The sequence below is a fragment of the Mustela nigripes genome, chromosome 5, assembly GCF_022355385.1.
Source record: "Mustela nigripes isolate SB6536 chromosome 5, MUSNIG.SB6536, whole genome shotgun sequence".
NCBI lineage: Eukaryota > Metazoa > Chordata > Mammalia > Carnivora > Mustelidae > Mustela > Mustela nigripes.
In genome coordinates, this window is record NC_081561.1 from 47,073,844 (window position 1) to 47,093,990 (window position 20,147).

General features: G+C 38.8%; 1 protein-coding gene across 1 annotated transcript in view; it reads right to left on the reverse strand.

Moving 5' to 3' along the window:
- Positions 1-7,799: 7,799 nt before the first annotated feature.
- Positions 7,800-20,147, reverse strand: part of RAB23 (RAB23, member RAS oncogene family) — a 38,414-nt gene continuing 26,066 nt past the window's right edge. The window contains exons 4-7 of the mRNA XM_059400191.1: positions 18,699-18,855; positions 16,905-16,987; positions 15,035-15,127; positions 7,800-11,217 (exon numbers count right to left, since the gene is read on the reverse strand). Of these exons, the coding sequence (XP_059256174.1) occupies positions 11,078-11,217; positions 15,035-15,127; positions 16,905-16,987; positions 18,699-18,855 (473 nt within the window). The 3' untranslated portion in view covers positions 7,800-11,077. The remainder of the gene's footprint in view (positions 11,218-15,034; positions 15,128-16,904; positions 16,988-18,698; positions 18,856-20,147) is intronic.

The following is a 20,147-nucleotide window of genomic DNA, read 5'->3' on the forward strand; positions in this document are numbered from 1 at the left end:
GGGTCAGGCTCCCTGCTCAATGGAGAGCCTGCTTCTCCCTTTCCCCCTGCTCCTCAACACCCCCATAAAGTTCCCCCCACCCCACTCACATGCATGCTCTGGACTCTCTCTCAAATAAATAAATAAAATCTCTTTTTTTAAAAAGTAAGGCAAGAAAGGAGAACAAGAGAATTCTAGAAGAAACAGAATGATCCAAGTCCCAGAGATATTAAATGACATGATGCAGTCTGTGAACTATAACCTATTCTCTATAGCAGATTAACAAGGAGCACATTGAGGGATATAGAGTGAAGACCAGAGAGCAAGATCAAGGCAAGGTCATACTAAAGAGTCTGACAGAATGGCAATGAATATTATGCAAGCCTCTGAAGCAGAAGATTTTATAATTTAATTTAGAAAGATCATTCTGGCAGCAATGTGCAGGACGCTTGAGAGGTGGAGGTAGAGGCAAGCAGACCAGTTGGAAATGTGGAAGGTAGAACAAAACGAGAACGTGAACACAATTCTGCCAAATTCTTTGCCACTTTATAACAAAGATGGCCTTTCCTCTGGTTTCCAATAACAGCTTCCTCATTCCTGTCTGAGACCTCACCAGAGCGGCCTTCACCATCCATATTTCTTTCCGAATTACTTGGGTATTCTGTAATTGGATGGAAGCCTCTTCTCCAGCTCTCCTCATTCCTTTGAGTTCTCACCAGAATCACCCTCATGGTCCATTCCATTCTCTCATGCACCTCACAAAACTTTCTCTGCCCATTACCCAATTCCAAAGCCACTTTTACATTTTTATGTATCTGTTACAGCAGCACCCCGCTTCTCAGTACCCATGTTCTGTCTTAGTTCTTTGGGGCTGCTCTATGAAAACACTGTAGAATCCAGAGGATGAATGGCTTATAAACAACAGATACTTAATTCTCACAGTTCCAGGAGCTGGGAAGTTCAAAATCAAGGCACCAGTAGGTTTGGTGTCCAGTGAGAACCTGTTTCCTGGGTCACGGACAGGCACCTTCTGCTATGTCCTCACATGGCAGAAAGGGCAAGTGAGCCCTTTGGAGTCCCCTTTATAAGCGAACAGATCTCATTCATGAGGGCTCTGCTCTCATGACCCAGTCACCTATCAAAGGCCCTACCTCCTAATACATCACACAGGAGATGAGGATTTCAATGTATGAATGTGAGGGTGGAGAGAAGCGGACACAATCAGTCACAGTCCACCATCTATTAGTCAAAAATAGAATCCACCTATCTCTTGCCGTGCTCTCTATTCCCTATTATTCATGGAATTATTCTTCACTACAAACCCACAGACTTCTCCAGTGTTATTTCCTGACTCTCATCATTAGCAGACACTCACTGCTCATGCCTTCACCTCCTAGCACATTACGATCTGGTTCAGGGCGACGGTTTAGCTCACTTCCTTACACACGGACCACTGGCACTAACTCAGCTCGTGTCAATAGACGGGCTCTGCATGTCGTTACAGTTTCAAGTTTGATATTTTTTATCACCGAGGCACTCAAAATATAGTTCTGATCAAAGAAAATAGTTTCAAGGTCTAAGCATGACTGGTTTAAAAAAACTGATGTTGGGGCGCCTGGGTGGCTCAGTGGGTTAAAGCCTCTGCCTTCAGCTCAGGTCATGATCCCAGGGTTCTGGGATCGAGTCCCGCATTGGGCTCTCTGCTCAGCAGGGAGCCTGCTTCCTCCTCTGCCTGCTTCTCTGCCTACTTGTGACCTCTGTCTGTCAAATAAATAGATAGAATCTTAAAAGAAAAAAAAAAACGATGTTATTATTTACAGTGTTTGGTATGCAGAAGGCAGTCAACAACTATATGATACATGAAAGGACATTTCAGGTCAGGAAATCAATACAAAAGTCCCAAGATGGCAAACCGTGGGTATGTTCTAGAAATGGTAACGGTCAAAATACCGGATACATGAAAGCCCACAGGAAGAAGGTGAGCTAGAGTGAAATGCTGGGGAGTCCTGAATGCTCAGATGAGACTTTACAATTAGCACCTGAGCATTCACAGAACCATTAAGATTTGGTTATAATCAGATATCTGCTCAGGAAAGATAAATTCCATTTCAGGTGGGTGTTTTCAAATGCCATTGAAATGACCAGTAGAATATAAATATAGCAAAAATTCTGTTTCAGAGATGGAAAAAGGGAAGGTGTAGGCCAGAGCAAATTTCTACAAGACAAAGTGCAGTCAAGACCAGAGTGGTGGTGGGCTAGTGGGGCGGGGGGAGGGTGAGTAATTAGCAGCCTGCAATTCAATAAATGAAAATGGAAAAGCCTGCTTGGGAAATAAGGAATGGGGTCCATGACAGAACCCAACCCTCCACATGGCGGTAGCAGGGCCCCAGGTGTGTCTGCCAGAGGAGCAGCTCATTCAGCTTGCCCTTGGGAAGAGGAGCACATAGGAGACTGAAGCAGTAAAGCTCTAAAAGGACTGGTGCCTGTTGCCATGGTGACTGTGGGAAGGTGGGGGTGGGGGTGGGGCAGTACCAAGGAACAGATAAGCAACCTGACTGTCACCATCAGTGAAATTCTCTGACAGCTTCCTGCCTACTTCAACAAACTGTTTATACTTGAAATCTTGCAAAATCTCCAAAGAAAATACGATCTTTTGCCCCTTCTTTAAGACCAAAAGATTTGCCCAAGGATCCAGATAATCTCCAACACAACTTACTTGAAATCCCAATACTGGACCAATATAGATACTGTTAGGATGAACCACTAGAGAAGTTAACAAATTTCAAAGTTTTTTGGCAAATACACACACACACACACACACACACACACACACACACACCCCTGAGTAAATCAAGTGACACTATGATGTTCCTAAACAGGAAGACTCAGTATAACAAAGAGGACAATTCACTCCAAAGTAATCTATATTTATGCAACCCCAACCAAAATCCTAAAGGTTTTGTGTGAAGCACTCCATCAGATTTTCCTCTACTCTCTGAAGCCCCGCACTCCTTCCTCAGGAAAGGAATTAGGAGCAAGCCCTACATGGCCTCCTTTGATCTGGTTCCATATATACCATGTGGGAGAAATTCCTTGAAGTTTGTGCCATGTGGACGGTATCTTCATATCCCAGTATTAATGCAAGTTGTTTTAATTATCAATTGATATGTAATACACAACTCCAAAATTCAGTAACTTAAAGCAATAATCATTTTTGCAACTTGGGCAAGGCTCAGTGAGGCAGCTTATCTCTGCTTCATATGCCCTAGTGAAGTTGGTTTGAATGAGGGGATTTCCAAGATGGCTCCAGGTTGGCGCTGGCTGACACGTGGGAGCTCAGCGGGACTGCTAGCTGGGACCCTATCTTTTGCTACAGGGACCTTTCTACTTGAGTCAACTTTCTTCAGAGAATGGCCACTAGGTTTCAGAAGGAGGAAGCAGAGGCTTATTAATGCCTGGGTTCCGAGATCCCAGAATGTTACTTCTCTGCAATTAGCTATAGTAGTTATAGGCCCACATCAGATTCAAGAGTCATAAGCTCTCCCTCCTGATGGAAGTAGCTGCATGCAGGTACAGGGAAAGGCAGAACTATCTCGGGGCCATCTTTGGAGACTATCTACTACTCAGGTTGTTCCTTGATTTTATATTCCATTGGCCATTTGGTCAGTTTCCATAAAGGATATCCAAATATTAGTGCTTAAGCCATCACCCATCTTAGAAGTAGTCCTGAATAATAATTAATTTAAATATAACCCATCATTAAAGCAGCATTTCCCAGAAAAGATTTTTCCAATAATCTTCATTATCTAATAATAAAAACATTATATTTATTTTTTTATTGAGGCACAATGTATAGTGAAATATACAGATCTTAAGTGTATAATTCAATGTTTTTTAACATACCCATATAGCAGTGTATGCACATACATATGCAAATGCTTAGCTGTCTACCACATACCCATATCAAGATCTTATCTGCCTTACCCAGGAATATTCTCTGTGCCTTTTTCTTGTCAATGCATTTTCCCAGAGGCAACCACTGTTCTGTTTTAGATTTGCCTACTCTAGAACTCCATATAAATGAAATTAAATAGTACAAACTCTTTTGTGTTAGACTTCTTTCATTCAGAATTAAGTTTTGGGGACTCCTGCTTTATATATTAATAATATGTTCCTTTTGGGGCGCCTGGGTGGCTCAGTGGGTTAAGCCTCTGCCTTTGGCTTGGGTCGTGGTCTCAGGGTCCTGGGATCGAGCCCCACGTCAGGCTCTCTGTTCAGCAGGGAGCCTGCTTCACCCCCCGCTGCCGCTTGCCTCTGCCTACTTGTGATCTGTCAAATAAATAAATAAATCTTTAAAAATTTTTTTTAAATGTTCCCTTTTAGTATTTTGTTTTATTAATATACTATAATTTGCATAAATATTCATGTGTTGGTAGATATTTGGGGTGTTTCCAGTTTGGGGCTATTTTTTTTTTTTTTAAAGATTTTTATTTACTTATTTGTGGGGTGGTGAGAGCAATGGGGCGGGGTGGGGGGAGGAGCCAGGAAGAGGGGCAGAGAGAGAAGCAGACTCCCTGCTCAGCAGGGAGCCCATCTGAGCCCAAGGTAGAGGCTTAACTGATTGAGCCACCCAGACACAGTCTGGGGCAATTTCAAAGCTGCTATGAACATTCTTATACAATTATTTTCATACACATAAGACTTTATTTCTCTTTGATAAATACCCAGAAATGAATTTCTGGGTATTTACCAAAGAGAATTAGAAATTTCTGCTTCTCCCTTTCCCACTCCCCCAAATGAAATTTCTGGGTGAAACAGATGATGCTTTTTTAATTTTACTAGAAATTGCCAAGGTTTCCAAAGTGATTGAACCAGAGTTCCAGTTACTCCACATCTATACAAATATTTTACTTTGTTAGTCTTTAAACTATATGTCACAGCTATAAGTCCTTTGTGAGATAGGATTATACAGATACATTCTCCCAATATATGGCTTATCCATTAATTTTCTTCTTTTTTTTTTTAAGATTTTATTTATTTATTTGACAGAGAGAAATCACAAGTAGATGGAGAGGCAGGCAGAGAGAGAGAGAGGGAAGCAGGCTCCCTGCTGAGCAGAGAGCCCGATGTGGGACTCCATCCCAGGACCCTGAGATCATGACCTGAGCCGAAGGCAGCAGCCTAACCCACTGAGCCACCCAAGCACCCTTATCCATTAATTTTCTTAACCAGTCCTTTGTTGAGGAAGTTTTAATTTTTATTATGCACAACTTATTAATTTTGCTTTTACAATTAACACTTTCTGGGTCCTAAGATATACTTGCTTAACCTAAGGTCGTGAAGATACTTCCAGTTTCCTTCTAGAAGCTTTAGTTTTAGCTTTTATTGATTAGGTTAATAATCTACCACAAATTATTTTTTGAGGATAATATGAGTTAAGGCCTGAGATTCAAAATATCTAGTTATTCCAGCACACTGTGCTTTTCCCCATGGAACTGTTATGAAGTCTTTGTTAAAAATCACTTGACCTGGGGCACCTGGGTGGCTCAGTTAGATAAGTGTCTGCCTTTGGCTCAGGTCACGATCCCAGAGTCCTGGGACATCACCCCTGCATCAGGCTCCCTGCCAGGCGGAAAGTCTGCTTCTCCCTTTCCCACTCCCCCTGCTTGTGTTCCCTCTGTCACTATGTCTCTTTCTGTCAAATAAATAAAATCTTTTTTTTTTTTAAAGATTTTATTTATTTGACAGAGATCACAAGTAGGCAGAGAGGCAGGCAGAGAGAGAGGGGAAGCAGGCTCCCCGCCGAGCAGAGAGCCCAACTTGGGGCTCAATACCAGGACCCCTGGGATCATGACCTGAGCCAAAGGCAGAGGCTTTAACCCACTGCGACACCCAGGAGGCCCAATAAATAAAATCTTAAAAAAAAAAAAAATCACCTGACCATGTTTGCATGGGTGTATTTCTGGATTCTAGTCTGTTTCAATGATCTGTGTGTCTTGCTTACTGTACTCATATGGAGTCTTAGAATCACAGAGTCTCAGTTCTTCAACTCTGTTCTTTTTCAAAACTGTTCTGGCTATCCTAGGTTCATCACATAGCTTTTAGATAAACTTAAAACTTTTTCAAAAAAAGCCTGCTGGGATTCTGATTAGAACTGCACTGAATTGGGGCGCCTGGGTGGCTCAGTGGATTGAGCCACTGCCTTTGGCTCGGGTCATGAGCTCAGGGTGCTGGGATTGGGTCCCGCATCAGGCTCTCTACTCAGCAGGGAGCCTGCTTCCTCCTCTCTCTCTCTGCCTGCCTCTCTGCCTACTTGTGATCTCTCTCTGTCAAATAAATAAAATCAATCTTTAAAAAAAAAAAAAAAGAATTGCACTGAATCTATAGATCAATTTAGAAAGAGCTGACAACAAAACAATACTGAGTTTTCCAATCATGTACATAATACATCCATTCATTTAAATCTCCTTTCTCGGGCGCCTGGGTGGCTCAGTGGGTTAAAGCCTCTGCCTTCAGCTCAGATCGTGATCCCAGGATCCTGGGATTGAGCCCCACATCGGGCTCTCTGCTCAGCGGGGAGCCTGCTTCCCCTCCTCTCTCTCTGCCTGCTTCTCTGCTTGCTTGTACTCTCTCTCTCTGTCAAATAAATAAATAAAATCTTTAAAAAAATTTTTTTAATAAATAAATAAATAAATCTTCCTCTCAGCAATAAGTATCACACATTTAAGTGTTTGTTTATAATCTGCTCTAGCTGGTGTAATTTATAAATCTGTAAAAAAGCCATACTAGGAAATTTCAAGACTGGTATGACATGTTGTTTTTTTTCTTACAGTCTAACAGAAGAGCAAAGTATTCTCATAATTTTGAAAGTAGAAAAATTCGAGTAACATTTTAAATAGAAGAGATGATATATATACACACTTAATAACACAAAGACAGAATATAAGACTTATAGAGGAGTCACACATACTACAATAAAAAAACCAAGAATAAAGCAAACTCAGCCTTTTATTTCTCTTAAACAATTAAAAAAAAAATAGAAATGTAGGGCGCCTGGGTGGCTCAGTGGGATAAGCCTCTGCATTCGGCTCAGGTAATGATCCCAGAGTCCTGGGAGGGAGCCCCAAATCGGGCTCTCTGCTCAGCGGGGAGCCTGCTTCCTCCTCTCTCTCTCCGCCTGCCTCTCTGCCTACTTGTGATCTCTGTCAGATAAATAAATAAAATCTTAAAAAAAAAAATAGAAATGTATATTTAAGTGAATCTACCACCTAAATATATGAAAAACTGAACTCCAAGAGATATAAGAATTAGGAAAATAAACATTTTTATGACAATTTTTGCATCCAAGTTGGCATTCAGCATGGATAACAATCTTTTTTTTTTTTTGAGGATTTTAAAGTAATCTATGCACTCAATGTGGGGCTCAAATTTACAACCCCGATATTGAGAGTTGCACGCTCTACCAAGCACCCCTATTTTTTTTATTTAACTTTTTCATTTATAGAAATTGCTTAACTTACTTCATTAAAATGACTGTAGCATTTAATAATCAAAATAACCAAGCCAAATCCTTCAACTTTGGTCTTTTACTTTGATGAAAAAATGACTGGCCAGGATTTCCTTTACATAGCCTTTTATAATGTACTTGATAGCGGTTAACTTATTTTTTTCTTTATGTACATAACCCCAATCCAAAAGCTTTTCTTCACATTTTTAATTAATTAATTTTTAGGATGAAACTATCAAATATACACTAAAATATGATTGAATCAGTCTTTTAGGATACTTCCCTCCCCATAATTTCAGATGAGAAATTAGACTTTGATTGAAAAATAGTTATTCTTTATTATTTTAATTCTGTCTTTAAAACAATGCATCAAGAAATCAATATTATAATAGAACATTTATAAGCTTAAAATGTTCCTAGCAGTAGTAATTCCTCCATAAAATATAATTCCTCCATAAAATATAACTGCATATATAAAGCAGTATCAAATTCACTCACATGTATTAGACTGTAAAGTATAATGGAAGGTAGCACATCTTTTTATGTCTGGGCTATATAAACATAATAGTTACAAAATGGGAAAGAAAATTGCTTTGTTGCTATTGAATATGTGACTTTGACAAACTTAGCTCTTCATTCTCCTCCTCTTTTGAAAAAAAGGGAGGGAATAATAATACTCACCAATTGTTGTAAAGATTAATGTTTGCAAGGTACCCTGTATAGTTCCCACCTGATAATAGGTACTAAATTAATGGTAACACATTTCATCTCATGGCACTAATTAATATAAAATATAGTTGATCCTTGAACACAGGGATTAGGGGCACCGGCCCCTGCACAGTGGGAAATACAAATGTAACTTTTGACTCACCCAAAACTGAACTACAAATAGCCTACGGTTGACTGAAAGCCCTACTGATAACATAAGCTGTCCATTAACAAATATTTTGTATGTTGTATGTATTATATACCATATTATTATAAAGTAAGTCAGAAAAAAGAAAATGTTAAGAAAACCATAAGGAAGAGAAAATACATTTTCAGTACTTGTAAAAAATCCGCATCTAAGTGAACCTACATGGTTCAAACTGGCCTTGTTCAAGGGTCAACCGTATACTGCCTTATCTGGGCTAGTCTATAAGCTATGTAATTGACTGGGCTGAGGAACTCTGCAATTCAGAAGTCACTCCACAGCTCTCTGTCTGTATACTAAAAACCAGCCAGCTTGTACAAAAGTGCATGAGAGCACAAACAACACCCCATCGTCTTCCACAGTGTTTTCTTTAGTATCCATTATTTATTACAAACTAACAGTAAGGTCATTTAATAGAATTAAGGGTCTGGGAGGCAATTTAATGTGAATGTTGGAGGTTTTAGAACTGAGAAAATATTTAATATATAACTTGTGACTGATTTTCAGACCTACTTAGTTATGTAAAATGACCAATTATGGTTAGGTTTAAAATACACAAGTGCAAATAAAAATTCAAATGTGTAAAAAAAGATCTCTCTTCAGTTCCTATAAAAAGAAAAAAGGACAAAACTAAATACATACAATTATATTACAAATATCAGGAAACTTCTACCATCAACAGTGATTATCTTTTTCATATAGAAAAGTAACAATCTTTTCCCCACACACATTTAATTAATATGAAACAGAACTACAACATATTACATTATTTTCTTGGGGGGGCTACTAAAGACCACAAAATGATTTACCACAAAAAATGTTTTGTGCAAAAGTTAAAGAAACTGTATTTGAACAGAGTAGAACAGGAAAGAGGAATCATTACCAGGTACCCATTGTTAGAAATGGAGTTATATCCCCCCAACACCTATCCCACTGCCAGCAATGGGAGTGGAGACAACGATGACATAAAAATTAACATTTTATATTACTTTAAAGTAGATAATGCCAGATTATTTCAATATTATGAAGAGCAAATATTCATTCTTGACCATTTAGCAAGGACATGCACCAGGAAATTCTATTATCTTCTCAACATTCACCTGGACAGAGGGATGCGGATGGTACAGATGGAAGACTTAAAAAGAGAGAGACAGAGAAACAGACGGAGGAAAATACATACAACATTATGCATTTAGTACAAATAATGAAAAACGACTTTCATGACACATTTTCTAAGAAAAGTTATTTTTACATGTCTTGAAATCCTATAAAAACCAGATATATCACAAGGGGTTAAAAACAAAGTCACTGATGAATGATAATCACTTATTAGCAGAGTTCATGCAAGTATCTTAGTTGGAAAGCTACTGTCCCAAGTCAAAAAATGTATGCTCTGCCGCATGATGACCTATGAGAATCAGTTCTCAAAAGAAATTATTTTGTATTCGGTACTGACAGAACTCTTGAGAAGGGGCTATACAAACTGAAGTTTATAGAAATTTTTAAGTGATAATCTTAAAATACCATACAAAAATGTGTAAATGAAAAGATGCTTTCGAGTTGCAGGGCATTATAAAATCCGTAATGCAGATTAAGACAAAAGAACTTCCCTTCTTCATTTAAAAAAAATTGTTAGCATAATCTTATAAGTTCCAAACTGCATTTTCAGTCAGCAGCAAAAGGTGCACCAGCATACTTCACAGGCCCTGGGAATGACCGAGGGGGCACTTGACCTTCAGAAGGGCGCGGCCAGCACAAGCTCCCCACTGCTCATGGGTGCACACAGGAAAAAGTTTGCAACATGTCTCACCTGGGAGATACTCTAAGCATTCAAACATTTATACTCCTCTTTTATCTACCCTGTCAGAAAGGAAAACTGCTTTTTAAAGATATAAACAATATAAATTCTGATAGTAAAGCACTGTAAAAATTAGGTATGATATTTTTGGCACAAAGCACTTTTAAAATCTGAGCTCATTTTGCAAAATATATGTCTGGAATTTCTTATTTGAAAATAAAAGCTTTCAACATACACACAATGTGTAAATGATTGTATGAATTAACGAATTAGATTCTAGGTTTCCTTAAATACTGAATATCCCTTCAGTATACTTCAGTACCAGATATCTGCATGCAGACCTCCACATTCCACACCATACAGATATTGCACAATTAACATTGCCAAAATACAAACTCATGCAGTCTGGCAAGACTTAGGGTTTACCTTTCAATATTATTTTTTTGTATGTATTTGACTCCAATACCCCTTTCCAGAAAAGCTGTATAACCAATTTCGGAAATACAATGCTTGCTATCTTTCCTGGACAAATATTAAATCTGTACCAATACATTCAGGCATTCCACTTATGTTTTCCAGCACTTAAAATTCAGCAAAACCTGTTTGGGACATTTCTTATAGCATTCCTTCAAAAACAGGAGAAGCTTCGTCTGATGTAAAAGAATTAAAATGAGTCCACAAGGCAGTAATTTTTCCACCAAAGATCTCGCTCCATCTGAAAAGCACTGCAGAACAATATTTTAAGTCTGTCAACTTTCACAGAGCCATTAGGTGCAAAGTCTGCTAAAAAATAAAAATCTTGTAACATACCATGACAGCTGGATGTGTTTCTTACTGAATTGCACAATATAATTCAACTTTTTTTCCTCCCTAAAGTGTTTTAGGGTATGCTACAGCTGCTAAAAGGATTTCTGTTTTTCTTGGTCCTCTGTTTGTTGGGTCTAAGATTGATGACATCTCCACCATTAAGGGTACCTGAATTCTGACCCGAGTGACTTCCAGTAGATGTATTAAAGACACCTGTATAAATTGAGGGAAAACAGACAGAGTGATACTGATAGAGCTCAGGGTTACCAATTACAGATGGTACATCCAGCATCTTAGTAAATCAGTAATATTTTCCATATTTGTATTTTCAAGCTTTTGTTTTCATTTAATATATTTTTAAAAAATTTCTTACAGTAAACTCTAAACCCCCACCTTTTTAAGTAAACATGGGCTCAAACTCACAACCCTGAGATCAAGAGTTGCATGTTCTACCAACTAAGCCAGCCAGATGCCCCACATTGGATTTATTTTTAATAGCAAATATACATTGCTTGTCAAAGTTCAAAGGATATACAAAAGGGATTAAAGCCTCCCTTTCAAGGGCACCTGGGAGGTTCAGTCATCAAGCATCTGTTTTCAGGTCAGGTCATGATCCTAGGGCCCGGGGATCAAGCCCCACATTGGGCTCCCCACTCAGCAAGAAGCCTGCTTCTCCCTCTCCCACTCCCGCTGCTTGTGTTCCCTCTCTCCCTATGTCTCTCTCTGTCATATAAATAAATAAAATCTTTTAAAAAATCAAATCACCAGTTTATTTTCCCTAAAGCATGCATGTGTTATCAATTTTCCCACGTATCCCTCCAGAGATATTTTATGCATATTTAAGTAAAAAGGCATAAACATTCCTTTTTCTCCCTTAATTACCAAAATGGTGATTAACTGTACACACTGTTCTGCATCTTTTCACTAACAATCTATTTCTGAAATTTGGAATCAGTAAATACGATAATTTTTTTAAAAAGATTTTATTTATTTATTTGACAGACAGTGATCACAAGCAGGCAGAGAGGCAGGTAGAGAGAGAGGAAGAAGCAGGCTCCCCACCGAGCGGAAAGCCCAATGCGGGGCTCAATTCCAGGACACTGGGATCATGACCTGAGCAGAAGGCAGAGGCTTTAACCCACTGAGCCACCCAGGCGCCCCTACAGTTTCATTTTGAACTGTAATCTCTATAATCTCTAGATTATAGATTAAGCTATAATCTTTAAGCTATAAATCTATAATCTTAAACTATAATAATAAACTATAATCTCTAATTTATAAACTACTTATTATCCATGATACACAAAAGTCTGGCCCAGAGACACGGTCAGCAATACAAAGATGACTAAGACCAATTCCTGCCCACAAGAAGTTTATACTCTAATAAGTGAGGTGAGCTGATATACAAATAAGAAATGCTAGATACTCTACCTTAAGTGTCATAAAGAGACCCAAGAGTCCACAGATGGTTCCAAGGAAGGACCAATTATAGCTACTGTATGAGAAAGGACAAACTGATAAGAAAGGTAAAATGGGACAGCTGGCAGTGCATTGGACTCAGATCTCTCTCAGAAGAAAAGCAGAGTGGTCATGGCTCTTGCTAGATATACAGTGAGCAAAGAAAGCTTTCTAGACAGTCCTTGAGTAATGAATAGCTCTTTGGCAGGGATGGGAAAAGAGAGAGGTCATTCTCTAAGCAAAAAGGAAGAAAACAGTCCTAGAATGTTTAAGAAACAGCAAGACCTTTAGCAGAACTGGAAAACGGGGTCCATGTATAATAGTGGGGCATCAGGCTACACAGAATGGACAATACTATCTTTATTTATTAATTTTTTTAAAAAGATGTTATTTATTTATTTGACAGACAGAAATCACAAGTAGGCAGAGAGGCAGGTAGAGAGAGAGGAAGGGAAGCAGGCTCCCCGATGAGCAGAGAGCCCAACGCGGGGCTCGATCCCAGGACCCTGGGATCATGACCTGGGCCGAAGGCAGAGGCTTAACCCACTGAGCCACCCAGGTGTCCCCGATACTGTCTTTAGATCTCAGAATGAAGAGAGCTGCATTTAATATTCTCCACAATACGAATCTATCAAAGGGCTTTACTCAGTGAACTGGAAGAGACAATAATGGAGCCCAGAAGATAAGACCAGACAGCAGCTTATTACAACTGTCCTATTTTGTTTCACAGAGCACTTGAGGTGTCTGATGATAAGAACATATGCAATAAAAATGACAAAATAACAACGAAGAAGAAGCCAGAACCAAGAGGGAAGGGGAGTTAAAAGAGGTCAAGAAAATAATGTATGTAGTGGGGGGTTAGGGACAGAATACAGATATGAAGTCTCTAAGAAATTACAGAGAAGCTTTAGAAACAGAAAATACGGATCTCAGCTTCCTGGAAGCCAAAGCAAAGAGTAAGACATGGTGAGACCTTGTCACAGAGAAGACAACATACTTAGGTCTTCAGGAAATATTAGACTTTGTAGGCATTTATTTATTTAAAGATCTTATTTAGTTTATTTGAGAGAGAGAGAAAGTATGAAAGAGAGTCTGTGAGCAGGGGGAAGGGGTAGAAGGAGAAACAAGTGCCCTGCTGAGCAGTGAGCCCAATGCAAGAGTCAATCCCAGGACATCGTGCCCTGAGCCAAAGGCAGACACTTAACCAACTGAGGCACCCAGGTGCCTCTCTGTAGGCATCTAACATTACAAAAACAAAACAAAAACCCGTAAAGTGTATGGAGACAGTACAAGTATTCCTCAGAAGAACAAGTGTTAAGACCTCCTTTATACATAGGACAGATCTTTATATATAAAGTCTTTATTTCTGTTCTTAATACATAAAACGGATTTAGAAAGTTAAATGGTTAAAAAAATATTTTAACTCAATATACCTTCTAATATGAGACCTGATACTAAGTTTTAATAATTGCTGATCTAATACTTTCCAATCACATTTCTTAAAGAAATGAACATATTATATATATATTTTTAAATGTAGGGGTGGGGCACAAGGGTGGCTCAGTGGGTTAAAGCCTTTGCCTTCGGCTTAGGTCATAATCCCAGTGTCCTGAGATGGAGGCCCTTGTCAGGCTCTCTGCTCAGTGGGGAGCCTGCTTCCTCCTCGCTCTTTGCCTGCCTCTCTGCCTACTTGTGATCTCTGCCTGTCAAATAAATAAATAAAATCTTTTAAAAAAATAAAATAAAATAAAAAATAAATAAAAATGTAGGGGCATCTGGGTAGCTCATTCAGTTAAGCATCCAATTCTCAACTTCATCTCAGGTCATGATCTCGGGGTCCTGAGATTAAGCCGCACATCAGACTCTGTACTCAGTGTGGAGTCTGAATGTCTCTCTCCCTCTACCCCTCTCTGCACTTGCTCTCTAAAATATATAAACTTTTTTTTTTTAAGATTTTATTTATTTATTTGGCAAAGACAGCGAGAGAGGGAACGCAAGCAGAGGGAGTGGGGGAGGGAGAAGCAGGTTTCCTGCAGAGCAGGGAGCTGGATTCGGGGCTCAATCCCAGGACCCTGGGATCATGACCTGAGCTGAAAGCAGCCGTTTAACAACTGAGCCACTCAGGCGCCCCTAAATAAATCTTTTTTAAAAAACAGTAAATATGGGTGCCTGGGTAGCTGAGTTGGTTAATCATATGACTTGATCTCAGCTCAGGTCTTTATCTCAGGATTTTGTGTTCAAGCTCAGCACTGGGCTCTGCGTTGGGCATGGGACCTACTTAATGGGGGGCATCTGGGTGGCCCAGATGGTGGCTCAGTGGGTTAAAGCCTCTGCCTTGATCCCAGGGTCCTGGGATCAAGCCCTGAATCGGGCTCCCTGCTCAGCAGGGAGCCTGCTTCTCCCTCTCTCTCTGCCTGCCTCTCTGCCTACCTGTGAACTCTGTCTGTCAAATCAATCAATAAATAAAATCTTAAAAAAAAAAATTAAGAGATGGTTAAAAAAATAAATAAATATGATAATAATGAATGGAAAATTTATGTAAATATGGGATTAAAATTTCTTGGGTACTTACCAATTTTGTTACTACTTGAATGCATTAATTCTGGATCCTCAGCTATTTGCTGTTTGAGTTTTTGAAGGTATTTTTCAGCCAAATATTTAAAAACTAGAATAAAAACAAAAATCTTACCAGGTCAGTATAATTTACGCATGTAAAATCTGTTATTTAGTATCAGTCACAGTCTATTGTATACTTCCTAAAAACATTTATTTATTTTTGAAATACCTGTATTCTTTCATTCATCCTTACTAAACACATTAAAATTAAATTGGAAGTATACGATCTAGTTAAAAAAATTAAACTTTTAAAAATTATTTGAGCAGGAGCTCCTGGGTGGTTCAGTGGGTTAAGCCTCTACTTTTGGCTCAGGTCATGATCCCAGGGACCTGGATTGAGCCCCACATCAGGATTCCTGCTCTTCAGGAAGCCTGTTTCTCCCTCTCCCTCTGCCTGCCACTCCCGCTGCTTGTGCTCCTTTTCTGTTAAAGATTTATTTGACAGACAGAGATCACAAGTAGGCAGAGAGGCAGGCAGAGGGAGAAAGGGAAGCAGGCTCCTTGCCGAGCAGAGAGCCCGATGCAGGGCTTGATCCCAGGACCCTGGGATCATGACCTGAGCCAAAAGCAGAGGCTTAACCCACTGAGCCAACCAGGCGCCCCCAAAATAAATAAAATCTTAAAAGTACAATGGTCATAATAAATACATATGGCATTTTAGTAGCAAAGAAATAATACTTGTAGCTATTAGTTTTAGGTACTTGAATAGGAATCAAAATTCAGAACACTACACTAATGAAAAGTTGTCCCCTTTTTAAAAAAGATTTTATTTATTTTTGAGAGAGAGAGAGAGAAGGCATGCATGAGCATGAGCTGGGGAGTGTGGCAGGCAGAGGGACAGAGGCAGATGCAGACTCCCTGCTGAGCAGGGAGCCCAATGCAGCACTCGATCCCAGGACCATGGATCATGACCTGAGCCAAAAACAGATGCTTAACCTACTGAGCCATCCAGATGCCCAAGATATCTCCTTCCTTTAGGTGAAAAAAACTACCTAGAAGACATTTGAGTAATAATCAAGTTGTAATCTAATAAAAGAAGTAGCAGTTCTAGAGTGAGAAAAATAATTGCCTTCTTCTACTGTCAATTTATTAAACTGGGAAATATTACTGAACAAATTAAGGTCGGGGTGCCTGGCTGGCTCAGTGAGTAGAGCATGGGGCTCTTTATCTAGGGGTCATAAGTTTGAGCCCCATGCTAGGGACAAAGATTACTTAAAAAAAGCAAACAAACAAAAAAAAGCAAACCAAAGAAACCCCCCCCAACAATGAGGGGTGCCTGGGTTGGTTGGGCACCCACCTCCTCGTTTTGGCTGAGGTCATTATCTCATGGGTTGTGGACTGAACCCCACATTGGGTCTGCACTTAGCAGGGAGTCTGGTTGATAATACCCTCTGCCCCTCCCCTGCTCTCTCTCTCAAATAAATAAATCTTTTTAAAGACACCCACACCAATAAATTAAGGTCATTGTAACAATCTAATGGAATAACCTCTACAAAGGAGTTCTTGAACAAGTCAGTAACTTGAAGAGGTATGCATGAAAAACACATGCATGCATACACACTCATATATATACAGTTATATTTTTAAAGATAAAAAACAAAACAAAACAAAACCCACTAAAGTTTTTCTATAGGGAGTAACAAGTATTCAGAGTCATTGGTAATTAGTTAAGGACTCTAAGAAAGAAGCATCATGTCTCTAAATTTTACTTGATTGTTGACAAGAAAATTCTGTTCTTATTACATGTATGATTTCTAGAAACCACAACAGAAAAAATGTAAGTAGAATAAAACTTTCTGCTATTAATTTTTTTTAAAAGAGTTTACCTTCAGTCACATTTAGATCTTCTTTCACTGACGTTCTGTAGAATCTTAGCTTTAACTTTTTTGCCAGTGCCTCAGCTTCTTCACTATATATTGATTAAAAGGAAAAAAAAAAAGGTACTTTCTGATAGCCTGTTTTAAAAGATCATTTTTATTACATTTACTGAATACAGCTTGCGGGTAGGGGGTGTCAGACCTTCCAGCCCAGTTGAAAGCTATGTTCACAGTGCTGAGACAGGATTTTTAGTTTTCAGTATTCCTGGGGGATAAACACCACTATACTGTCATTTCTATAGTCATTGAACTCGAGCCTTAAAATGGCTAAATATCTCTTTTCTTTATATAATACTTAAGTTAACTTACTTTCTTGTTTTTAAAAACATTTGAATTTAAGTGCACTCTGAAAACCCTATGCTACATTCCTGATTTTACTCATACTGGCTATGAAACTACTTTGCTGCCAAAATCCAAGTCATCATATTAACTGTGTCTATGAGAGCATGCTCCTAATTTTAGTTTTATTATGACTCCTGATCTGACTCCACAGTTTTACTAAGACTGTGGTAGTTCTGCTCTAAAATTGTTCCCGAAGGGGGCTCCTGGGTGGCTCAGTTGGTTGGGCAACTGCCTTCAGCTCAGATCATGATCCTGGAGTCCTGGGATCCGGTCCTGCATCCACTTCCCTGCTCAGCGGGGAGACTGCTTCTCCCTCTGACCTTCCCCCTTCTCATGCTCGCTTGTTCTCTCTCTCTCTCATTCTCTCAAATAAATTTTTTTAAAAAGTCTTTAAATTCGTTCCCAATGATTCCACCCTCCCCCTACCTTCCTCCTGGTTTTTAATCCTCATGTAGCCTTTCCTACATTGTAATCAAGGTTAATCTGTGTGATCAGTAATACACAGAAGGGATAGTATCTGACTTCTGAGATGAGGTCATAAGAGACATTATGGCTTCTGCTTTGTACTGTCTTGAATCCCATGACTGGGGGAAGCTGGCTGCCATGCTGTGCCGACACTCAAGCAGCCCTAGGGAGAGGTCCGCATGGCAAGGAACTAAGGCCTCCTGACAACAACCAAGTGAGGGAGCCGTCCCAGAAGTGGATCCTCCAGCCCCAGTCGAGGTTGCCACGACTACCATCCTAGGCAACATCGCGACTGCAAGTTCACGAAAAACTGGAACCAGAACTACCTGGCTAATCCACTCTCAAATCCCTGACCCACAGAAACTGAAATAATAAATAATTGTTGTTTTAAGCCACTAAGTTTTGGGTCCATTGGTTATACAACAACAGATAACTAATATTAAGAACATACAAACAAGATAAAAACCAAAGACTTTTCAAAGCTAGCAAATACAGACAGAAATTATTCAAATGCTCTGTTCACAAATTTGAATAGTATTTCTAAATACACAAAACAATATGAATCTGAACTACTTACCCCTTTAAACTCATCAACATAGATTAGCTACTTGCTCTAGATATTAAAACATACAGGGATGTTTTTCTTAACATTAAATCTAGATTTGCTTTAACATCAAGAGCTGGATTTATGGTATAAGACCTAAAACTGGAATTCTAAAAGAGCCTTCAAAATTTATTTCCTGTAATTTTCTCTACTTACGATTTCATATGAACTTTTTTTAAACCCAAACCAATCACCTAGAATAGCTCACAGAAAATTTAAATTTAAGGCAGTCTCTATAAAGGGTTTCCTAAAATTTTTAAATCGACACAAAAATTAAAACAGGTTTTAACTTTATAGAATTACCACCTCCCCCTCTAAAGTTGACATCTTACTTCTTTATACAAGAATCATCCAAGAGGTCAATCTTGTTTTGCACAAGCACAGTTGGTATATCTCCAACTTCAGCTACTACTTTCTCTCTCCAACTGGAAATTGCTTCAAAAGATTCCCTGTCTGTGGTAGAAAATACAAGCACACAAGCCTGGGCTCCTGTAAGGTCACAAAATAAGAATATTATTTACATTAATGAAGCAATCCTATATAGGATGAGGGTAACTTTTACCTATTCAAACCATTTTTTTAATTGAAGTGTAACTAAGATACAATGTTATATTAGTTTTAGGTTTAGCAAAACCATTTTTATGTAAATGAATATTGAGCTCACCTTTGCAGCACTGTTTATGTTTTAACATACAAATTCTATTTTCTAATTCCAAGAACCAGTGGTTTTTAAAATTGTGTACATTCTTATTAACTATTCATTCTTATTAACTAATTGTTAAATAAAAGCTTGGAAAAAAAAACTGGACATATTCTTTTCAGAACACCATGAAATAATGATATTGAATATTATAAAAGCAAGAAAGAGGCATGCCTGGGTGGCTCAGTGGGTTAAGGCTCTGCCTTCGGCTCAGGTCATGATCTCAGGGTCCTGGGATCGAGCCCCATAGGGGGTTCTCTGCCCCACCCCCACCCCGCTGCCTGCTTCTCTGCCTACTTGTGATCTCTCTGTCAAATAAATAAATGAAATCTTTAAAAGAAAAAAAAAGGCAAGAAAGAATGGTAAGCTAAGTAAGAATGACAAGCTATTGTCAAGTTCTTCCTATTAATATCTACCATTTGCTTCTGAATTTTTCAGCAAATTTGAGAAAAATCATAATTTTCTCATTCTATTTACTTTTAAAAAAACTTTATTTTATTTTAGTAGCAGAATACCAGTGATGTTAATGAACATAATTTAAGAATCAGTACCATAAGGTTAAAAAAAGTAAAAAAAAATATATACATATATATATATATATTTATTTATTTAAAATAGAGGAAAAGGTTTAATTTCATTGTTTATCCTGTTGGTTTTTTTTTTAAGATTTATTTTTATTTTTATTTATTTATTTGACAGAGAGAGATCACAAGTAGGCAGACAGGCAGGCAGAGAGAGAGGAAGGGAAGCAGGCTCCCTGCTGAGCAGAGAGCCCGATGTGGGACTCGATCCCGGGGGCCCTGAGATCATGACCTGAGCCGAAGGCAGCAGCTTAACCCACTGAGCCACCCAGGTGCCCATCATTTTTTATCCTGTTTAACTGCACAGTTCTTATTACTCAATGACTATATTGTAATTTCCATGCTGAATGACAATATTTTAACTTTGAATTACCACATTAAGTGGCAACCTTCTGAAAGAAGCCCTTTTATTTTAAGTCGGTTCCACACCCAATGTGGGGCTTGAACTCACAACCCTGAGATGAGGAGTCACATGCTCTACTGACTAAACCAGCCAGGCA